Source organism: Phacochoerus africanus, chromosome 12 (assembly GCF_016906955.1).
Source record: "Phacochoerus africanus isolate WHEZ1 chromosome 12, ROS_Pafr_v1, whole genome shotgun sequence".
Lineage (NCBI taxonomy): Eukaryota > Metazoa > Chordata > Mammalia > Artiodactyla > Suidae > Phacochoerus > Phacochoerus africanus.
Window position 1 is genome coordinate 38553421 of NC_062555.1, and position 20844 is coordinate 38574264.

The following is a 20844-nucleotide window of genomic DNA, read 5'->3' on the forward strand; positions in this document are numbered from 1 at the left end:
GTGGCGCAGCAGCAACAAATCCAACTAGGAACCATGAGGTTGCGGGTTCGATCCCTGGCCTCGCTCAGTGGGTTAAGGATCTGGCATTGCTGTGGCTGTGGTGTAGGCTGGCGGCTATAGCTCCGATTAGACCCTTAGCCTGGGAACCTCCATATGCCACGGGTGCAGCCCTAAAGCTCAAAAAAGACAAAAAAGAAGAATAACCTGGGGAGCTTTTAAAAATCCAAGTGCCCACACTGTATCTAGATTATATAAGAATCTATGTGGGTAGGACCCAGGAAGCAATAGAACAAATACTCTCTAGATGATATAAGAATGTCTAGGAAGTTCCTGTTGTGGCTCAGTGGTAACAAGCCTGACTAGTATCCATGAGGATGTGAGTTCGATCCCTGGCCTTGCTCACTGGGCTAAGGATCTGGCATTGCCGTGAGCTGTGGTGTAGGTCTCAGATCTGACTTGGATCCTGAATGGCTGTGGCTGTGGCTGTGGCTGGCAGCTGTAGCTCTGATTTGACCCTTAGATAGTGAACTTCCATATGCTGTAGGTGCGATCCTAAAAAGCAAAAAAAAAAACCCAAAAACAAAAAACAAAAAACAACCCAAACAAAAAAAGAATGTCTAAATGGAAAGCTAAAGGATATGGATAATAGAGGTAGAAGTGCCAAACTCTCTCTCTGTATTGGATCATTGCAATCTCCTCCAGCCTGGCTAAACTTCCAGGGCTGCGAGATTACAACCTGGGGAGACCACCAGCAGTCTATTCAGCTCCTAATGGTTAACAGGTGAGATGCGGGTCAGCGATGCTAACTGATGGCAGCTACAGGAATGATCACTGGCGGCTCTTTGGTGCCTTTGGCCCTCTACCACAGGATTTATCCTCTCCACTTTCCTTAAACTCACTGGGATTGACAAAGACCAGAGCCTGACTTTTGATCTCTTCCCAGTACAGCAAGAATGAGCAGAATGATAAAGGTGTTAAGGAAGCTCTGAAACTGAGTTCCTCTGCCAAGTTTATGACTAACCTCTTTTTCCAGAACTTTTTTTTTTGTCTTTTTGTCCTTTTACAGCTGCACCCGTGGCATATGGAGGTTCCCAGGCTAGGGGTCTAATTGGAGCTGTAGCCGACGGCCTATGCCACAGCCACAACAATGTGGAATCCGAGCCGTGTCTGCGACCTACACCACAGCTCATGGCAACCCCGGATCCTTAACCCACTGAGTGAGGCCAGGGATCAAACCCGAAAACTCATGGTTCACTAGTCAGATTCATTAACCACTGAGCCACGATGGGAATTCCCTCTTTCTCCAAAACTTTATTCCCTTGTTTGTCCCCTCTGCCCTCAATCTTGTGCTAACTCAGCACTGATCAACTAGTCAGATGACTAAAATGGCTATTGTCAACAACATCTTTACTGTACAGCCTCAGGTTGTTCCTCCAGGGCAAAATGAGCTAACAGACCTCCCCAGGTTGTGGATCACCACATCAGAGACTCCTAAACCACAGGCAACCTGACTCTAGAAACTGTGATTAAGAAATGTCACAAAATAATGATTAACTCCAGCTTCTTTGTTCTTCCTCTTTAAAAGCCCTTCACTCAGAGACCAAGCTGGAGTAGATCTGAGGTTTGTCTCCTACTCCTCTGCTCAGTGCCCTGCAATAAATTCTTACTTTGCTGCAAACACCCACAGACAATGTGACTTTCTGTGCCATAGACACATGAGCCCATTGCTTAGTTACAGCTCCAGGGAGGGGAAACTGAGAAGAGGCAGGGAATCGTGACTGTCTGACAGATGCAGGGGAACTAGATGCAATTATTAGAGCAGAAAATTGAAAAGTAGGACATGGCATAAAGGGAGGCTGCAGAGAAATTTTTCAGGACTCTTTCTGGAAAGTGACAGGAACCCAACTCCAACTAGTTTAAGCGGGAAAGGGGGCTTACTGGCAGAAATCTTGGCTGAAAAAATTAAAGGAAAAGTTGCAGAGAGACTTGGGGGACTCTGAGAATCTCAAGGATCAGAAGTCAGGGCTTAGTGCCATGAGGAGTCTTTCATTCTGCTCATCCTTCTGTTCTCTAGACTCAGTATTTCAAAATTCTCAGCCTGACAAAGAGTCAAAAAAAAAAAAAAAATGGAAGCATTTCTCCTAGTTTCCATTTAGAAAATTCTAGGGATGAACTTCAATAGGCACAACCTGGGTACAAGCCCACTCCCATAGTGGAAAAATAAAGGAAAGGCTACTTTAATTGGTATTTTTCCAATAATCACATGTTTAAAATCAGGGAAGCAGTTCTCAAAATGAAAGAGAAGGCAGTTCTGAAAATATCAAGCAATAAACCATTACAGAGAGGAAGGGGCAAAATCACTGACAGCTTTTTTTTGTTTTTGTTTTTTTGTGGCCACTTCCACAGCATGTAAAGGACCCAGGCTAGGGGTCAAATCAGAGCTATAGCCATTGGCCTACACCACCAGCAACTCAGGATCTGAGCCACGTCTGTGATTTACACCATGGCAATGCTGGATCCTTAACCCACTGAGTGAGGCCAGGGATTGAACCTGCATCCTCATGGATGCTAGTCAGATTCGTTTCCGCTGAGCCACCATGGGAACTTCCATAGACAGCTTTTTATGTCCTGTTGGAAGTGTCAGGGAATGTAATTTAAGTAAGGGAATGATATGGTCAGATTTGTGTTTCAGAAAGGTCAGTACAGCTGTGTGTGATGAATGGACTTAGGAAGTGACACTAGGCATGAAGAGAAAGCAAGTCATTTATTCCAAAACACTGTAGAGTTGAGAGAGGTGAGAGAGGAAAGGAGGGGTTGGATTTGAGAAACACTCAGGAGTTAAAAGGAGGGTTTAATGATTAATTGGATGTATAGATGAGGCAAAATGTTGGCATCAAGAACAACTCAAGAACTTTCCATTTTGAATGATGGACGAAAGTGGTTCCATTAGCTGTGGCAGGGAAAAGAGACGGAGATTCGGGAGGAAGGTAATGGCTATCTTAGTCATTTGAATGTGAAGTGTTTGTGGGCTTTGGGAACATCCAAATAGCTGTTAGGCAACAGTTGGACAGAAATAAGATTCTGAAACTCAGGGGCAGGACCAGGGATATAAGTATAGATTTAGACGCCAGCAGTTAAAGCTATGAGAATAGCTGTGACCATTAAATATAAGTGGGCAGAGAAAGAAGCATGGGGGATAAAGGCTAGAATCCTGAGAAAAACCAACATTACAGGGTTGGAGAGGTGAGGATTTCAGAAAGTCCTGGAGGGAAACGTCAGAATCGGAGAACCAGAGCGTAACATCACAAAAGCCAAGGGAACAAAGATTTTGGTAGAATGATGTTCATTTGCATCCAACATACTAACAAGATCTAGCTCAAGGACTAAATATCATCCACCGAAATTGGCAATACATGGGTCACCAAGAACACTGGCAAGATAAAAAATAAAACAGGAATGTTTGCTGAGTGTGAAGCCCAAGGTAATAATCTGGATGTTAGATTTTAGGTAGTGGTGGGACATTTAATTGAGAATACCCAGAATTGAAAATAAGAATAAAAAAGAGGTCTAGGCCAGTGACACTTGAGGCATTAAATCATAGGTAATAGTTAAAATCACAGGTGTAAGATCTCTCAAGGAAAGTATGAAGGGTGAGAAGTCCAAGATTGGAACCTTAATGGAAGAAAATATTAAGGGTTAAGTAAGAATTTGCAAGGAAGCCAAGGAAGGTTTCAAGAAGGTAATGGGGGGGGGAGGGGTTCCCGTCATGGCTCAGTGGTCAACAAATCCGACTAGCATCCATGAAGACTTAGGTTTGATCCCTGGCCTTATTCAGTGGGTTAAGGGCCCGTCTCGGATCCCATGTTGCTGTGGCTATGGTGTAGGCTGGCAGCTACAGCTCTGACTGGACCTCTAGCCTAGGAACCTCCATATGCCATGGGTGCAGCCCTAAAAACAAACAAAAAAACCCCACCACAATTACAAAAAAGAAGGGAGATCCTGTCGTGGCACAGCAGAAATGAATCCAACTAGGAACCATGGTGTTGCGGGTTTGATCCCTGTCCTTGCTCAGTGGGTTGCGGATCCAGTGTTGCTGCGAGCTGTGGTGTAGGTCACAGATTTGGCTTGGATCTAGCGTTGCTGTGGCTGTGACATAGGCCAGCAGCTGTGGCTCTGACTTGACCCCTAGCCTTAGCCTGGGAACCTCCATATGCTGCGGGTGTGGCCCTAAAGACAAAAAAAAAAAAAAAAAAAGCATGAAGATCTTATCTTACATCATATACAAAAAATCAACTCAAAGTGGATTAAAGACCTAAACGTAAGACCTGAAATGCTAAAACTCTTAGAAGAAAACAAGGGGGAAAGCTTCATGACATTGCAATGGGCAATGATTTCTTAGATATGATACCAAAAGCACAAGTAACAAAAGCAAAAATAGACAAATGGGACACACACGTAAAACTTCTGTGTGGTGGGAGTTTCCATTGTGGCTCAGTGGTAATAAACCTGACTGGTATCCATGAGGACACAGGTTCAACCCCTGGCCTCGCTCAGTGGGTTAAGGATCTGGTGTTGCCATGAGCTGTGGTGTAGGTCGAAGACATGGCTGGGATCCCAAGTTGCTGTGGCTGTGGTGTAGGTTGGCAGCTACAGCTCCAATTTGACCCCTAGTATATGCCACAGGTGTGGCCCTAAACAAACAACAACAACAGCAGCAAAGCAAAAAAAAAAAAAAAAAAAGAAGGTAGTGACAAAAATGTAACATTTGCTCCACTGAAAGGCTTGGTCAAGGGTGGTTAGTGGAGGTGGGAAAGGGTTACACAGATATCTCATCCTCACCTATAACTAGACAGTGAAGTTTGCAAGACAGGAGCTGTGAATTGTACTTGGTATCTCCTGAGTTGGTATAGAGACTCTACAGGGCTGGGGTTCAGTAAATGCTAACTGGATTGACCTGCTGACACATGAAAGGCTGGTGGGTGTGGCACTGCGAGGCACCCAGTGAGGCTGGAGGAGGGACTGCTCTTGGGAAGAGGTTGAGTAAGAGAGGGAGGATGGACCATTAAAGATCCTGAAATCAGGCAAGAATTTGGATTTACTGGAGCACTCCAGGCACCTCCCAAGAAAAGAATAAATCCCGTGTTTGTTTTAAATTAATAATCCCTCATATTACATGGCAGTTAATAAAGTACTCAAGACAATTACCTCGATTATTCCTCACAAAAGCCTTGTGAGGTAAGCACAATTTTACTTATAAGGAAACAGAAGTTTAGAGGCATGAGTAGACCACTCAGTAGTTATTAGATGACAGATCCAGGAAAGCCTGGACTGCTCCTTGGTCTTTTCTCTATACTATAATGCTGCTTAGGCCGAGTCAACATTAAAATAACATTAACTTTGGTTTTTGTGGTGGAGGTTTTAGGCTGAAGTGATGTTATTAAAATTATATCCTTTTCTCCTACACTGTTGGTGGGAATGTAAATTTGTACAACCACTATGAAAACAGTATGGAGGTTCCTTAGAAAACTAAGTATACCAAGACCACAGATCTAGCAATCCCACTCCTAGGCATCTATCCAGACAAAACTACAATTCAAAAAGACACATGCACCCCTATCTTCACTGAAGCACTATTCATAAAAGCCAAGGTGTGGAAGCGACCTACCTGTCCACTGACAGATGAATGGATTAAGAAGATGTGGTACATATATACAATGGAATACTACTCAGCCATAAAAAAGAATGAAATAATGCCATTTGCAACAACACGGATGCAACTAGAGATCATCATACTAAGTGAAGTAAGTCAGAAAGAGAAAGACAAATACCATATGATATCACTTGTATGTAGAATCTAAAATACGGCACAAATGAACCTTTCTACAAAATAGAAACAGACTCACAGACATAAAGAACAGACTTGTAGCTGTCGAGGGGAGGGAAGGAGGGAATGGGATGGACTGGGAGTTTGGGGTTAGCAGATGCAAACTATTACATTTAGAAAGGATAAGCATACAGCATAGGGAACTATATCCAATTTCTTGGGATGGAACATGACAGTATATAATATGAGAAAAAGTATAAAAAAGATTATATCATGAATATTTTGAGGTAACTTTGCCGTACAGTAGAAATTGACACAACACTGTAAATCAACTATGCTTCAATTTAAAAATAAAAAAATAGGAGTTCCCATCGTGGTGCAGCAGAAACGAATCCGACTAGGAACCAAGAGGTTGCGGGTTCAATCCCTGCCCTCGTTCAGTGGGTTAAGGATCCGGTGTTGCCATGGGCTGTGGTGTAGGTGACAGACACGGCTCAGATCTGGCGTTGCTGTGGCTCTGGCATAGGCCGGCAGCAACAGCTCCAATTGGACCCCTAGCCTGGGAACCTCCATAAGCCGCGGGTGTGGCCCTAAAAAGATAAAAATAAATAAATAAATAAAAATAATAAATAAAATTATATCCTTTTGAAAAATATTTATTGAGTATAAATAAATGTCCTATACATTAAATATCAAGAAATATTCATTATTGATTACAAGTCAGCTGTAATACTGAAGCAACCATAGAATCAAAATATCCACTCATGATACAGTAGTGATAATTCCATTCCAATATCCGACACAGTAATGATTTACTCACAAGATACAACAAAGTCACCAAAAAAGGCCATCACTTTAACCAACCTATAATACCACGAAAGAAAATGGTTTTGAATCATAATATGGACAGTCTCACTAATTTCAATTTTGTTTTATCAGTTTATCAGGTCAATCCGAGACTGTGAAGATATGCTGTCATGGAGCTTAAACATCCACATTCTCTTGGTTTTATTCCACAAGTACTACTAAGTAATGGAGTCATACATACATCCTCAATGATAATTTTAAGTAAGTTAGTCTTTCATAAGAGAAAAGGAATACAAATTTAGTATGAAGAAAGCCTCCTCCAAGCAATGAGTCTCTTAACAGAAAAAAAACAAAAGCAATGTAATTAACTTTTCGTCCAAGGAGAATAAAGGAATCTGAAACTGTTATGGCAAATTTGGAAAGATAAATATCCCAGAATATGTATTTATTTTACATGATATACTTGAATGGTGCATGTCTACGAAGCAGGGATCTGTGGCAATCCAAATTCATCCACCAGGACTCCATCCTGTGAAAAGGAGGCAATGTTTAGTGCCACTACTTTCCACCTGATAAGCAAAAAATGATTGCAAATAGTTAGCAGACAAAACTCATTTTCAAGTGTGATAATCGATGGAAATAAAAATCCCACCGATAATATGAGAACAAGCTTTTCTGTGAAAGGTAAAAGGGTTAAGTGATAAACCAAGAAAAGAAATGAAAGGAACCAAAAGGGATGACTCTTTGCAGGATAAAGGAAAAATGAGAGAAAGAAAGAGAAATTTAAGAGTAAACCCAGAAAGGGGAAATGTGGGCTAGGAGGGTCCAGGAGGAAAGGCCGAGGAGTGAGTTCCTTCCTCCAGATTCTCACTTTCACTCTGATCCCTAAAAGGAACCAACAACTTTTATAGCCTCCTCAGTCCTTGAAAGAGCAGCATCCGAGGACAGGGAGTCACCTCCATAAGACACTTGGCTATAAACTCACAGGCACAGATACCACTATCAATTCAGAAACCCTACCTCAACAGCACATTTAAGTCAGGAATCTGTGACCTTCGAAAAGTGGGAAGAGGAGTTCCCGTCATGGCTCAGAGGTAACAAAACCAACTAGTATCCATGAGGACACAGGTTCGATTCCTGGCCTCACTCAGTGGGTTAAGGATCGGCATTGCTGTGAGCTGTGGTGTAGGCCGTAAGCTGCAGCTCTGATTCAACCTCTAGCCTGGGAACTTCCATATGCTGATGCTGCATCCTAAAAAGACAAAACAAAACAAAACAAAACAACAAAGTGGGACTCACATATATACTTCAGGGCCTTGTTACCAGGGATTTGAAAAGGTGGACAATGGTAGTGTTAATAAACATTATTTCAGGTATGCTGAGAAAAAGCAACCTATGCACCTGGCACCTTGAAGTGGCCAGAGAGGTGAGGGTGGCATGGGCAGTAAAGAAAGGTAAGACTATCCCATGATCAAGCAATAATGGGGACAGAGTTGGGGTTAAGTAGGAGAAGATGCACATTTATCAAAATCAGCATTAAGGGACCTGAGAAATCACCTACTTCCCACTTTTGTTCCCCAGGCTTTAAAGGTGGGAAAAACATGAGGTTTAGAGGGGACATGGATTTCTAACTTGCTCAAAGTCACATAAATTGATAAAGGCAGAGCTGAGACTGGTTTCCACTCAAGTATTTTTGTCATCTACACTGTGCTCCTCAATGTACACAAGGGGAACAAGTAAAGACCAAGGCTGCCAACGGCCAGAGGCAATAGAAGAAAAGGACACATTATACCAGGAACTCAGATAAGGTGAATGGGATTTCCCAAGTAGCAAAATTTTATCTATTTATAATGATAACCATGCAGTTTTTGTTTGTTTTGTCTTTTTAGGGCCATACCCATGGCATGTGGAGGTTCCCAGGCTAAGGGGTCTCAAACTGGAGATGAAGCCGCCAGCCTACACCTCAGCCACAGCAATTCGGGATCCAAGCCGAGTCTGTAACCTACACCACAGCTCACAGCAACACCAGATCCTTAACCTACTGAGCAAGGCCAGGGATCAAACCCACATCATCATGGATACTAGGTAGATTCATAATCCTCTGAGCCACATCAGGAATTCCCGAGATAGTCCTTCTTTACTCTTACTTAGGAATACCTTTTAGGAGTTCCTGCTGTGGCTCAGGGGAACGAACCCAACTAGAATCCATGAGGACGTGGGCTCGATCTCTGGTCCCGATCAGTGGGTTTAAGGATTCAGTGTTGCCGCGAGCTGTGGTGTCAGTCACAGATGCTGCTCGGATCTGGCATTGCTGTGGCTGTGGCTTAGGCCAGCAACTGTAGCTCTGATTTGACTCCTAACTTGGGAACTTCCATATGCTGTGAGTGTGGCCCTAAAAAGCAAAAAGCAAAAAAAAAAAGCAAAAAAAACCTTTTAGATTCCCAGAATGGTGATCAAGCATAAAACCTTTACAATTTTGTATAGGAAATTGTATATTAAACAGAAAAGGCTTTTACCTTATTCTTTGTGTCAGTGGGAACACCTTCTGGAATTGCAGGTGCAGCTGCTGCTTCATCCAAATAAGAACTGTCTTCATCAGCCAGAAGTTCATCACCTAGTGCATCCAATTCTGAGATTGAAAGAGTCAACATGTCAAAAAAAAAAAAAAAAAAGTAAGCAAGAAAATTTGCAGCTAATATTACGAAAGGCAACCAAATTATCTGAAGTAAGATAAAAATTTAAAAACAGAAAGAGGGAATTCCTGTTGTGGCACAGAGGAAACGAATCTGACTAGGAACCATGAGGCTGCGGCTTTGATCCCTGGCCTCACTCAATGGGTTAAGGATCTGGCGTTGCCATGAGGTGTGGTGTTGGTTGCAGACACGGCTCAGATCTGGCATGGCTGTGATATAAGCCAGCAGCTGTAGCTCTGATTAGTCCCATAGCCTGGAACCTCCATATGCCGCAGGTGTGGCCCTAAAAAGACAAAAGACAAAAAAAAAAAGAACCCAGAGAGAAAGAGGTTATTAATTTCTATTTCCAAAACAAAAGTTGACCATAGTAACAATGTTCCAGGGGACTGGTATGGTAAAATCTATGAAAATCAAAAATTGAAATTAAACAGACAGGAGTTCCTGCTGTGTGGCTCAGCAGGTTAAGAACCCAGCATAGTGTCTGTGAGGACACGTGTTTGACCCCTGGCCTCGCTCAGTGGCTTAATGATTCAGTGTTGCCACAGCTGGCATTGCTGTGGTTGTGGCATAGGCAGCTCTGATTCAACCTGTAGACTGGGAATCTCCATGTGCTCTGGGTGTGGCCCCAAAATAAATAAATAAAAAAAACCCCACTATACCCCACAGCTTTACTAGGCCCTCGTCTTAAGAGGGCTCTATAGTTATCAGTTGGCCAATTCAAACTGGGAAATCCTGACAATAACAGATGTAAAAAATTCTCTCCCAGGAGTTCCTGTTATGGCTCAGTGGTAACAAACCTGACTAGTATCCATGAGGACGAAGGTTCAATCCCTGGCCTTGTTCAGTGGATTAAAGATCTAGTGTTGCTGTGAGCTGTGGTATAGGTCAGAGATGTGGCTTGGATCTTGTGTTGCTGTGGCTGTGGCGTAGGCTGGCAGCTACAGCTTCATTTCAACCCCTAGCCCGGGAACTTCCATATGCCAAGGTGTAGCCCTAAAAAAAAGACCAAAAGAAAAAAAGCCTTTCTAATTTACTAACGAACTTGAGAGGAGACAGTGAAATGCATAAGACTGAGATTGTTGTGCAGTGATTGATGATTACATGAAATCAGGCTTAAAAATAATTCTAGGTTACAAAGTGAGTTGGAAGTGACCACAATGAATGGCAAGAGCAGGTAGAGACTCATCAGAGCAAACTCAAGATGGGAAATAAGAAAATAAAGAGGAGTTCCCATAGTGGTGCGGCAGAAATGAATCCGACTAGGAACTATGAGGTTCCAGGTTTGATCCCTGGCTGAGCTCAGTGGGTTAAGGGTCTGGCGTTGCCATGAGCTGTGGTGTAAGTCACAGATGCGGCTCGGATCCCAGGTTGCTGTGGCTGTGGTGTAGGCTAGCAGATGTACCTCCGATTAGACCCCTAGCCTGGGAACCTCCATATGCTGAAGGTGTGGCCCTAAAAAGACAAAAGACAAAAAAAAAAGAAAAGAAAAGAAAAGAAAGAAACAAATGGGGAAAAACAAGGTTGTAGGCAAAAGAGAAGATAGAGAGAAAGAAGGAGTAATGTGAGAGAGGAGTCATGTAACAGAAAATTCAGTGTGTCCACTGTGGGGTCGTCCTGCCCTCTACCCAGTTACTCATGTTAGAAGCTGGCATACATCGGAGTTCCCGTTGTGGCTCAGTGGTTAATGAATCTGAATAGGAACCATGAGGTTGCGGATTCAATCCATGGCCTAGCTCAGTGAGTCAAGGATCTGGTGTTGCCATGAGCTGTGGTATGGGCTGCAGATGCGGCTTGGATCCCCTGTTGCTGTGGCTCTGGCGTAGGCCGGCAGCTACAGCTCCGATTCGACCCCTAGCCTGGGAACCTCCAAATGCCGCAGTGCCACCCTAGAAAAGACAAAAAAAAAAGAGAAAAGAAACTGGCAAACATCTGTGATACCTCCCTTTCTCTCCACATTCAATTAAGTCATCCATTAAGTCTTGTCCATTCAACCTCCTAAAATTTCTTCCATCTGTCCACTTCTGTTTCTGCTACTGCCACTTTAGTCTTGGCTACCACCATTTCTTTTCTTTTTTTCTGGCCGTGCCCATGGGATGCAGAAGTTCTTGGGCCAAGGATTAAAAGTGTGCCACAACATTAACCCGAGGCACAGCAGTGAAAACACCAGATCCTTAGCCCACTGAGACACCAGGGAACTCCTCACCATCATTTCTTTTCTCTTTTTTCTTTTTAGAGTCGCATCCACAGCATATCACATTTCTATGGCTGGGGGCAAATCAGAGCTGCAGCTGCCGGCCTACACCATAGCCACAACAACACCAGATCCGAGCCACATCTTTGACCTACTACACCTCTCAGGGCAAAGCTTTAACCCACTGAGCGAGGCCAGGGATCAAACCTACATCCTCATGGATACTAGCTGGGCTCTTAACCGGCTGAGCCACAATGAACACCCCCCATCATTTCTTACATAGACTACAGTAAATTTCTAAACTCCTCTCTGTGACTCAACAAGCCCTCCCATTTTGTCTTGTTAACCCTTACTCATTCTCCAGATTCTATGTCCCCCACTCCCAACTAGGTTAGATTCCCTGGCTGTGTGCTCCTATGGTACCCTACACTTCTTCCTCCCCACATTCTGTGCTCTTATAATTAATTAATTACTTTGAAACAGGCAGTTTCTTACCCCTGCTAGAGAAGAAGCTTCATGAACACAGGGATCATGTTTATTTTCTTCGATGCTGAGTTCCCCACAACTAACAGTGACTGGCACACAGTAGAGGCATACAAAGTATTTGCCAACTACTGTTTCTTGATCTGCTTTGTTGTTCTGAGGGAGAGGACTCCAAGTAGGAAAATAAACAGAAAAAAATCAAAAGGAAAATGGCGGGGAATGGCAATGTTTGGATACTAAGCACCAGATCAGCAGAGGTCTGTGCCTGAACCATCCTTCAGAGTTTGTCTGTCCCAGAGGTGATGGGGTATAAAAGTCTGACATGGCATCTCTCAAGCTCTTTTCCCAGAGACTGTACCATAAACTAACTCTCAGGGAACCCACACAGGAGCACGCTGGAAAGGTCCCAGGCAGGCACTTCTTTCATATTCTAAAGCTACATATATACTCCTTTTCCTGTAACTCACCCGCTTCTAGGTCATCTTCGTCTAATTCTGGCGTGCCATAACTACGACTCAGTGCTTCTTGGATTTCATTTGCATCTTCCATCATATCTTCTAGCTGGTCCTGTAGATCCTACAAAAATACATGACAGTATTTTTATTCATTTCCTACCATTTTTCTCTAAATACAGACTGCTCCCACTGTCTCCCCTGAATCTTAGAAACAAATAATGACCCATATAATCCTCCTATTTTTGGAGATAAAAATGTAAACTTAAAGAATAGAATTGGCAGACTTGCATTTGAATTTAAGGTGCTTCATCAAAATCCAAACTGCTATTGCAAGAATAGATGGCCAGGAGTTCCCGTTGTGGCTCAGTGATTAACGAATCTGACTAGGAACCATGAGGCTGCGGGTTCGATCCCTGGCCTTGCTAAGTGGGTCAAGGATCCGGCGTTGCCGTGAGCTGTGGTGTAGGTTGCAGACTCAGCTCGGTCGGGTCTGGCGTTGCTGTGGCTGTGGAGTAGGCCAGCACCTACAGCTCCGATTAGACCCCTAGCCTGAGGACCTCCATATGCCGCGGGAGCGGCCCTAGAGAAGGCAAAAAGACACACACACAAAAAAAAGAATAGATGGCCATAGGAGTTCCCTGGTGGCTCAGCAGGTTCAGGATCTGAAATTGTCACTGCTGTGATGGGGGTCCAATCCCTGGCTGAGAACTTATGCATGCCATGTATGTGGCAAAAAACAAACAAAAAAAACCCCATAAGCTCTCTGTCATCACAGGAAGTTTGTTGCTTAAAACATGAAATCATGCAACATTTACACTATCAATTTTTCTAGTTAATAGAAAAAAGGACGTTACTGAAACAAGCATATTACTCTTTTTTTTTTTTTTTGGCTTTTTAGGGCCACACCTGTAGCATGGAGGTTGCAACTAGGGGTCCAATCAGAGCTACAGTTGCCCACCTACACCACAGCCACAGCAACATCAGATCCGAGCCACATCTTCGAACTACACCACAGCTCATGGCAACACTGGATCCTTAACCCACTGAGTGAGGCCAGGGTTCAGACCCACAACCTCATGGTTCCTAGTAGGATTCGTTTACCCTGTACCATGATGGGAACTCCCATATTACTCTTCTTGAGTCAACCAAAAGGTGACTACACTGTGGAAGGAAAGGAAGTAGCAGTGGAAACAACTGGGTGGTACAAAAAGCTGTACCCACTCTGGATGGGGAAACAGAAATGAATCAGGATAGGCTTCGTATCTGAGACCATGCTGATGAAACAAATTGACTGAGGACATAAAGCATTTGGGAATGATCTATTGATAGTTAATTGGGAGACTACTACAAGGCCAGAAAGAATGTAAAACCAATCTGAAAAGTGGTACAGCATAACGCAGGGCAGTTAATACAACAGTTTGAAGAACAGACTGTGGAGTCAAAAATATCCAAGCTAAAATTTGGCCATTACTCAATGAAAAGTAATGTCTTTTATTATTTATTTATTTATTTATTTATTTATTTATTTCTGTCTTTCAAAGGCTGCACCCACAGCATATGGAAGTTGTCAGGCTAGGGGTCGAATCAGAGTCATAGACGCTGGCCTATGCCATAGCCACAGCAACGGCAGATATGAGTTGCATCTGTGACCTATTCTGCAGCCTGCAGCAGTGCCAGATCCATAACTCACTGAATGAGGCCAGGGATGGAACCCACATCCTCATGGATACTAGCTGGGTTCTTAACTCACTGAGCCACAGTGGGAACTCTGAAAAGTAATGTCTTTTAGCCTTAATTTCCTCATCTGTAAAGGGGGATTATTAGTAGCCATACTTCACAGGGTTACAGTAAGGTGAAACGCTAAGCACCTAATCCTATATATCTTTCACTGTGTTAAGGATGTACAGAACAACAGTATACTCTTCACATACTGAAAATTCCACAAAGTGGGGAAGAGACTTTTGTTGATAATGCAGAAGGCCAAATCAGCACCAAGTATCCTTCAAAATTTCTACAGCAATCAAAACATTTAAAAACTCCACCCTGGCACCCAAATTAGAGGTTTGTTTTTCCACATAAAAGGTAGAAAATAAAATGGAGAAAAACATTTTTTTAAAAAGAAAATGCCTTGCTTTTCTGCATTTCCAAATGGCAAACTACCACACTATACGTATCTAACAGTCTGTGATGGGGGTCCAATCCCTGGCTGAGAACTTATGCATGCCATGCAGAGGAGCATTGGCTGCAACAATAATTAAAGGAGAGTAAAAATAAACTAATCAAGATGAACCTATATCATGCTTTTACATATCAAGATAAGTCTTCCAAAATCATCTATTATGAATAGGGTTCCTAGCAAGACTCTAGGATAGACACATGAAAAAAAAATCAACACAAAGTTGGGGTTCCCTGGTGGCTCAGTGAGCTAAGGATCTGGCATTGTCACTGCTGTGGCTCACATTCAATCCCTGACCTGGGAAATTTCACATGCCACAGGTGAGACCAAAAAAAAAACAAAAAAAAATTTCATCACAAAGAATTAGAAGGTTTAATTTTGGAAAAACAGACAGAAGCAGTACAAAACAAAAAGGATCACTAGACTTTTATGTGCAGAAACTAGGAAATAAAAAAGAAACAGGGAAAGACACACAGAGGCAAATTTTTTAAATGAGCACTATAAAACAATGAAATTGTTTCATTTATTTTATTTTTTGGCTTGCCCAAAGTATGTGGAAGTTCCTGGCCCAGGGATGGAACCTGCAGTACGGCAGCGACCCAAACCACTGCAGTGACAGAACTGGATCCTTAACCCACTACGCCACAAAAGAATTCTGAAAGTATTTTACAAGTATGGTATTTTAGGGAAAAAAAATGAAGTTCAAAATACCTTGCCCAGCCAAAGACCCATATACATCAAAAAAGTTAGCAAGAAAGGGGCTCTGCACCTATCATGCAGGTGAAGCTATTAGGGTCCAGAGAAGGATAATTAGGTGGGGAGACAGTGAGACAACCAGAGGGGAAAGATGAATAAACATACCAAAAAACCCAGAAAGATCAACTTTTTTCCTACTTTGTTTATGAAATAGCACTAATTAAAACAAAAGGAATCCTAAAAAAGAAAGAAAAAAAAAACCACAAGGAGCCCTAAAAGCAGAAAATAAAATTCAGTTTCATTATATTATCAAATAGTACTGTTCAAATAAGACAAGCAAATTCAGAACTTCTTCGGTGAATCTCCTGGAAGCTGTCACTAAGCTTAAATTTTTGTAAGCTCGGACTGTGGAGGATTAGAGAGAGGGCCCCAGGCAGTCTAAGGAGGTGCTCAAAAAGAGTAAGATAGGAGTTCCTGGTAGCTAAAAGTAGGCTGGGATCCAGCCTTGCCACTGTTGTGTGGCTCAGGTCATTGCTGTGGTGTGGGTTTGATCTCTGGCCTGGGAAACTCCACATGCCTCAAGCATGTACCACCCACCCCCGCCGCCAAAAAAAAAAAAAAAGAGCAAGAAGAGAGGAATACCTTCACTTACTGAAGACCAGAACTATGAGAGAATACTTCTGCAGAAGCAGTACAATGCTGGAGACATAATAAGTACTCAACTAACAAATAATGCTTGATTGGGCAGAACTGCTTTAACTCCTTGAATAGTTTCATTCGTTTTTTTCTTTTTTAGGGCCACACCACACAGCATATGGAAATTCCCAGACTAAGGGTCAAATCAGAGCTGCAGCTGCCAGCCAACACCACAGCCACAGCAATGCATGATCCAAGCCGTGTCTGTGACCTATACCACAGCTCACGGCAACACTGGATCCTTAACCCACTAAGTGAGGCCAGGGATTGAACCTGTGTCCTCATGGATCCTAGTTAGGTTAAACTCCTGTTTACCATTAAATACTTTCTGAGCATCAACTATGGCCAGGTATGTTTAGAGCACTGGGGATACAACAGTAAACAAAACTGAGTCCCCACCCTCTTAGAAAGAGTCTACTTGAGGGTAGAGAAAAAGAGCACTGTCACACATGCAGAAAGGAAAGGAAGCCTCTTTCCTCTGGCCAGTCACCACTCCCTCTGCTATCCCTGCTCACCATCTGGGCTGTTTAAATGACAGAGGGAGGAGCCAGGCTCTCAGGGCTCACCTCCCCAGCCAAAACACTATCTCAAAAGAAATGCTAGGAGTTCCCATTGTGGCACAGTGGTAACAAACCTGTCTAGGATCCACAAGGATTTGGGCTCAATCCCTGGCCTCGCTCAGTGGGTTAAGGATCTGGCATTGCTAGGAGCTATGGTGTAGGTCGCAGACGCAGCTCGGATCCAGCATTGCTGTGGCTGTGGTGTAGGCCAGCAGCTACAGCTCCAATTTGACCCCTAGCTTGGGAACTTTCATATGTCACGGGTGCAGTTCTAAAAAAAAAAAAAAAAATTTAAGATTCTCACCACATCACCTCATGTGAGGTGATGAAAGTGTTAACTAACCTTACTGTGGTAATCATTTCACTATATATATACTATATATATATATACACATCCAAAATCATCACATTATATATCTTAAACACAATGTTATATCCCAAGTGTATCTCAATAAAAAAAAATCTAGAAAGAATTACTAAAAAATGGAATCAATTCTACACCAAGAACCATGCTAAGCACCTTATATATATGTCCTCATTTAACACTTGTGACAATCCTGGGAGATGGGCAGCAAATGCCCACTTCGTAATTTAGGTAACTACTAATCATTAAGTGAGTCTGAAGTAAGAGGAAACTGGGTGCTTATTACGTGCCAGGTGTTGTGTGTTTAGATACACCAGCCCATTCTTGTAATAACTATATATGGCATTAGGCTCCTTAGGTTAGCAATAGGAAAGTAAGATCTTTGGTACCCTTTCTCAAAGTTACTCTATTAGTAAATGGCAGGCCCAAGATTCGATCCCTCTTCTGTGATCTTTCCCATCACATACGCATTCATTTTGATTCTTTTAGAACCAGTGCACATTCTTGCAGAGACCAGTTTACATCTCACCTCAATCTGGTCGATTTTCACTTGCTTATATGCTTTCTTCATCTCCTTTACTCCCAGTTTCATAGCGTCGACCTAAAAAAAAAGGAAAAAGAAAACACCATGTCTTAAGAAGGTGCATTGGTTAAGCTGCTTTTTAATAACCATGGGAAAACAGCACAAGGGTACAAAATAAAGTCAAATCATGGGAAAAGGTGTTTTGGGAGTACCGTGGTCTTGGTGTCCTTCAATGACTGGATGGTGTAATTGGCTTGTTCCATGTTAAATGACTGCTGGGCGAGATTGTCCCGCTGCTGCTCATACCTTTTTGTGGTCAAGTGAGAATGGGAAATGTGAGTCATATAGAAATCCTCAGGAAGAAAGCATCTCTAACACTAAATAAGAGAATTTTCTTTAAGTGGTATGAAAACCTAAAGGGGAGTTCACATTGTGGCTCAGCACTAATAAACCCAACTAGTATCCATGAGGATGCCGGTTCGAATCCCTGGCCTTGCTCAGTGGGTTAAGACTCTGGTGTTAGCGTGAGCTGCAGTGTAGGTTGCAGATACGTTGTCTTGGATCTGGTGTTGCTGCAGCTGTGGTGCAGGCTGGCAGGTGCAGCTCAGATTCAACCCCTAGCCTGGGAACCTCCATATGCAACAGGTGCAGCCTTTAAATAACAAAAAAAAAAAAAAAAAAAAAAAAGAGAGAGAGAGAACCTAAAAAAGAACCCTTTTGGTAAACCCGCTAAAGGAAAGGAGATTGTGCTAAAAACTTACATCCGCTTTTGCTTTAAAACCCGCAAGGCTTTCTGCTTGACCATATTCTAGGGAGAAAAACAAATTTTAACAGATTTAAAGGAAGTAGAAAACATACATAAGGTAAAAGAAATCACCCATATCCTCAACTCACATACTTATTTCCTCTTGCCTTCAAAGCAGTAGACACAGTGGTTCCTGGATTGTTCACCTCCCAAGCAGGTTTAAGCCCCAGCTTGCCTCAGTTTTTGCATCCCACAACTCAGTGTACTGAAGTACATTTCCTTTTCTTAGGGCATATTATCTCTACTCCCAGCCCTAAGAGGGCTGATTCTGTATATCCAGGTGCTTTAGGGAGAGTCCCAATTTGGAGTCTGCTATCCACTCAAACTCAACATGCTCAAATCCCTCAACTTGTTTTCACCTTGGAAATTACTAACAATGGCCCCACCAGTCTCATTTCTCTAGGTTGAGAACCGTTATATTGACCTTACCACTTGTCTCTTCATGCACTGTCATCTTGTTAGATTTTCAGAACTTGCTTTCATATTGATTCCTCTCATGTCATTCTCATGACTACCACCACGGTTTAGGCTTTCATCTCCTCAAGTCTAGGTGAGCTTTCCTGCCTCTGGTCACTCTTCATTCCATGCCATCCAACTAAGATGGCAGAGAAAATCCTCTTGTCACTTCCTTTTCTATACTTTTTCATAAATCATTTTATTTGTCTTCTCCAATGAAGAAGGAAAAGTAGATAATATTACTTCACAGATTATAATAATCCCTAACATTTACACACAGTATTATATAGGTCACATGAATTACCTCATTTAATCCTCACACTATAAAGTAGATATCATTCCCATTTCACAGAAGGGAAAACTGAGGATCAGTGATGCTAAGCATCTTGCTCTAGTTCAGATGCCTAATAAGTTACAGGGATGGGAAAAAAGAAGGCAGTTCTACATTCACAGTCCATGAACTTAAATACAGTACTCTGTGTTTCTACCTAACAGAAGAGAAAAATAAGAAATTAAGTAACTTCATCAAGGTCACAGCTAGTAGGTAGTGATGGTATTATTCAGAGAATACTGGTACTTTTCCCCAACATGCCACTCCTTAACCACTCTATTATACTTATCTAACCTGACCAGCCTGGCAACTCATTATTCCTGAGCAGGCCCTGCTTCTCCAGATTGCCACTTTCTCAGTAGAATGCCCTAATTCCCATGTACATGCTTCTGGACATGTGATCAGCATCTTTTCTCCACCAGTTCAAACTACAGCCTTCCTCTCATATCTTGCTACAAACTCTCCTCCTCCTCCTCACATGTGTTTTCCCCTTACTAGACTGTGAACGTGTCTTCTGTACCTCTCACCAGCCCCGATCACCAGGCCCTACTTCCACTGGTACTTGAGTTAAGCTGTCACAGCACCTTCTGCAGGTGCTGCCTACCTTACCTTTGCAGGACCCTCTCTCATCTTTTTGATCTGATCCTTATACTTCACTAGCTCAGCATCCAGGCGAGAAATCTTCTTGTCAATGGATTCTGCCCTGCTGTCCACCTTGAGGGAAAAAAAAATATCAAAGGCAGTGGTAGTTATGGCAATACATTTACATGAAAAGTGGCAGGAGAGGAATGAATAAAGAGGAATAAAAAAAAGGAAAAATAAAGAAGAGCATAAAATGAAATGTGAAAACAGCTATTTCTAGTGGTGGGGAGGAAGATACCCGGTCAGAAACACTGGTGGGGCTTTTACAAACTATACCCCAGATTGTAATATTCCAGAGTTGCCCTCAAGTGTGTTTGAGCAGAAAAATAATTTGAGAACCCCTAGTCTGAGTTGAGATTTCTCTAGAATCAGAGACTAGTCCAGCTGGGGGCTCAATCAGGAAATAGGTCAGTGCCCAGTGGATCCAGGCTATGGCTGTAGATCTGTTTGCTTCAATAGAAAGTGGTGGCTTAACATGAGAGGCCAGGGTTTTGAATTTTTTGTTACTGAGATTCGGAATATTGAGGTAGGATATCAAACCGAGGATGGGGACGTGAGAGAGGGATGAGCGATGGTAGAGGAATTAGGGGTCGGACTGGACGAGGTGGGAAGAGTGTGTGAACCAGTGAGGGGATAAAGAGTGAGTGGACGCGGGCTTCAGAAGGGGTGGGGCACGAGTAGGGCGAGACAGCGATGGCTTAGGGGGTCCCTGATTTGTGGCGTCACGAATGACCTGGGTAACAAGAACCAAAGTGGGGTGGCGAGAGCTGAGGTGTAATGAGCCCGGGCCCCGGAATGGAGTGGAGGAGTAGAAGCCTTGGGTGGGCGGGGTCGAAGTGTCAGAGTCCCTGAGCCTAGTTATGTGTGGTAAAGTGCCCACCGTGCCAATGCAGTCGGTCAAGCTGGGCGGCGGAGCCTTGGGTTTCGCTTTCCCGAAGAATCGGTTCATCTCGAACAGCCGCAAAGAGAACCTAAACACTGGAGCAAAACCAGAAACGGAAGCAGAGTCACCTCCGCCTCCGACTTGACTTCCGGACCCTGGCGCAAGCGCAATGTGCCTATTGGCGTTTCCCGATCCTTTTTCCGGATCTTCAACTGGGCCTTCCGGGGAAGGAGAGCGGCTGGAGGTAAGAGGTGAGGGA

General features: G+C 43.1%; 1 protein-coding gene across 1 annotated transcript; it reads right to left on the reverse strand.

Annotated features, from left to right (window-relative positions):
• Positions 1-6464: 6464 nt before the first annotated feature.
• Positions 6465-20820, reverse strand: CHMP5 (charged multivesicular body protein 5). The gene is made up of 8 exons (XM_047754692.1): positions 20583-20820; positions 19670-19774; positions 18230-18276; positions 17681-17774; positions 17475-17546; positions 12466-12574; positions 9148-9260; positions 6465-7160 (listed from the first exon to the last, which is right to left on the reverse strand). Exons 1-8 carry the CDS (start codon positions 20649-20651, stop codon positions 7110-7112), a joined length of 660 nt encoding a protein of 219 aa, XP_047610648.1. The 5' UTR covers positions 20652-20820; the 3' UTR covers positions 6465-7109.
• Between the last annotated feature and the right edge of the window lie 24 nt (positions 20821-20844).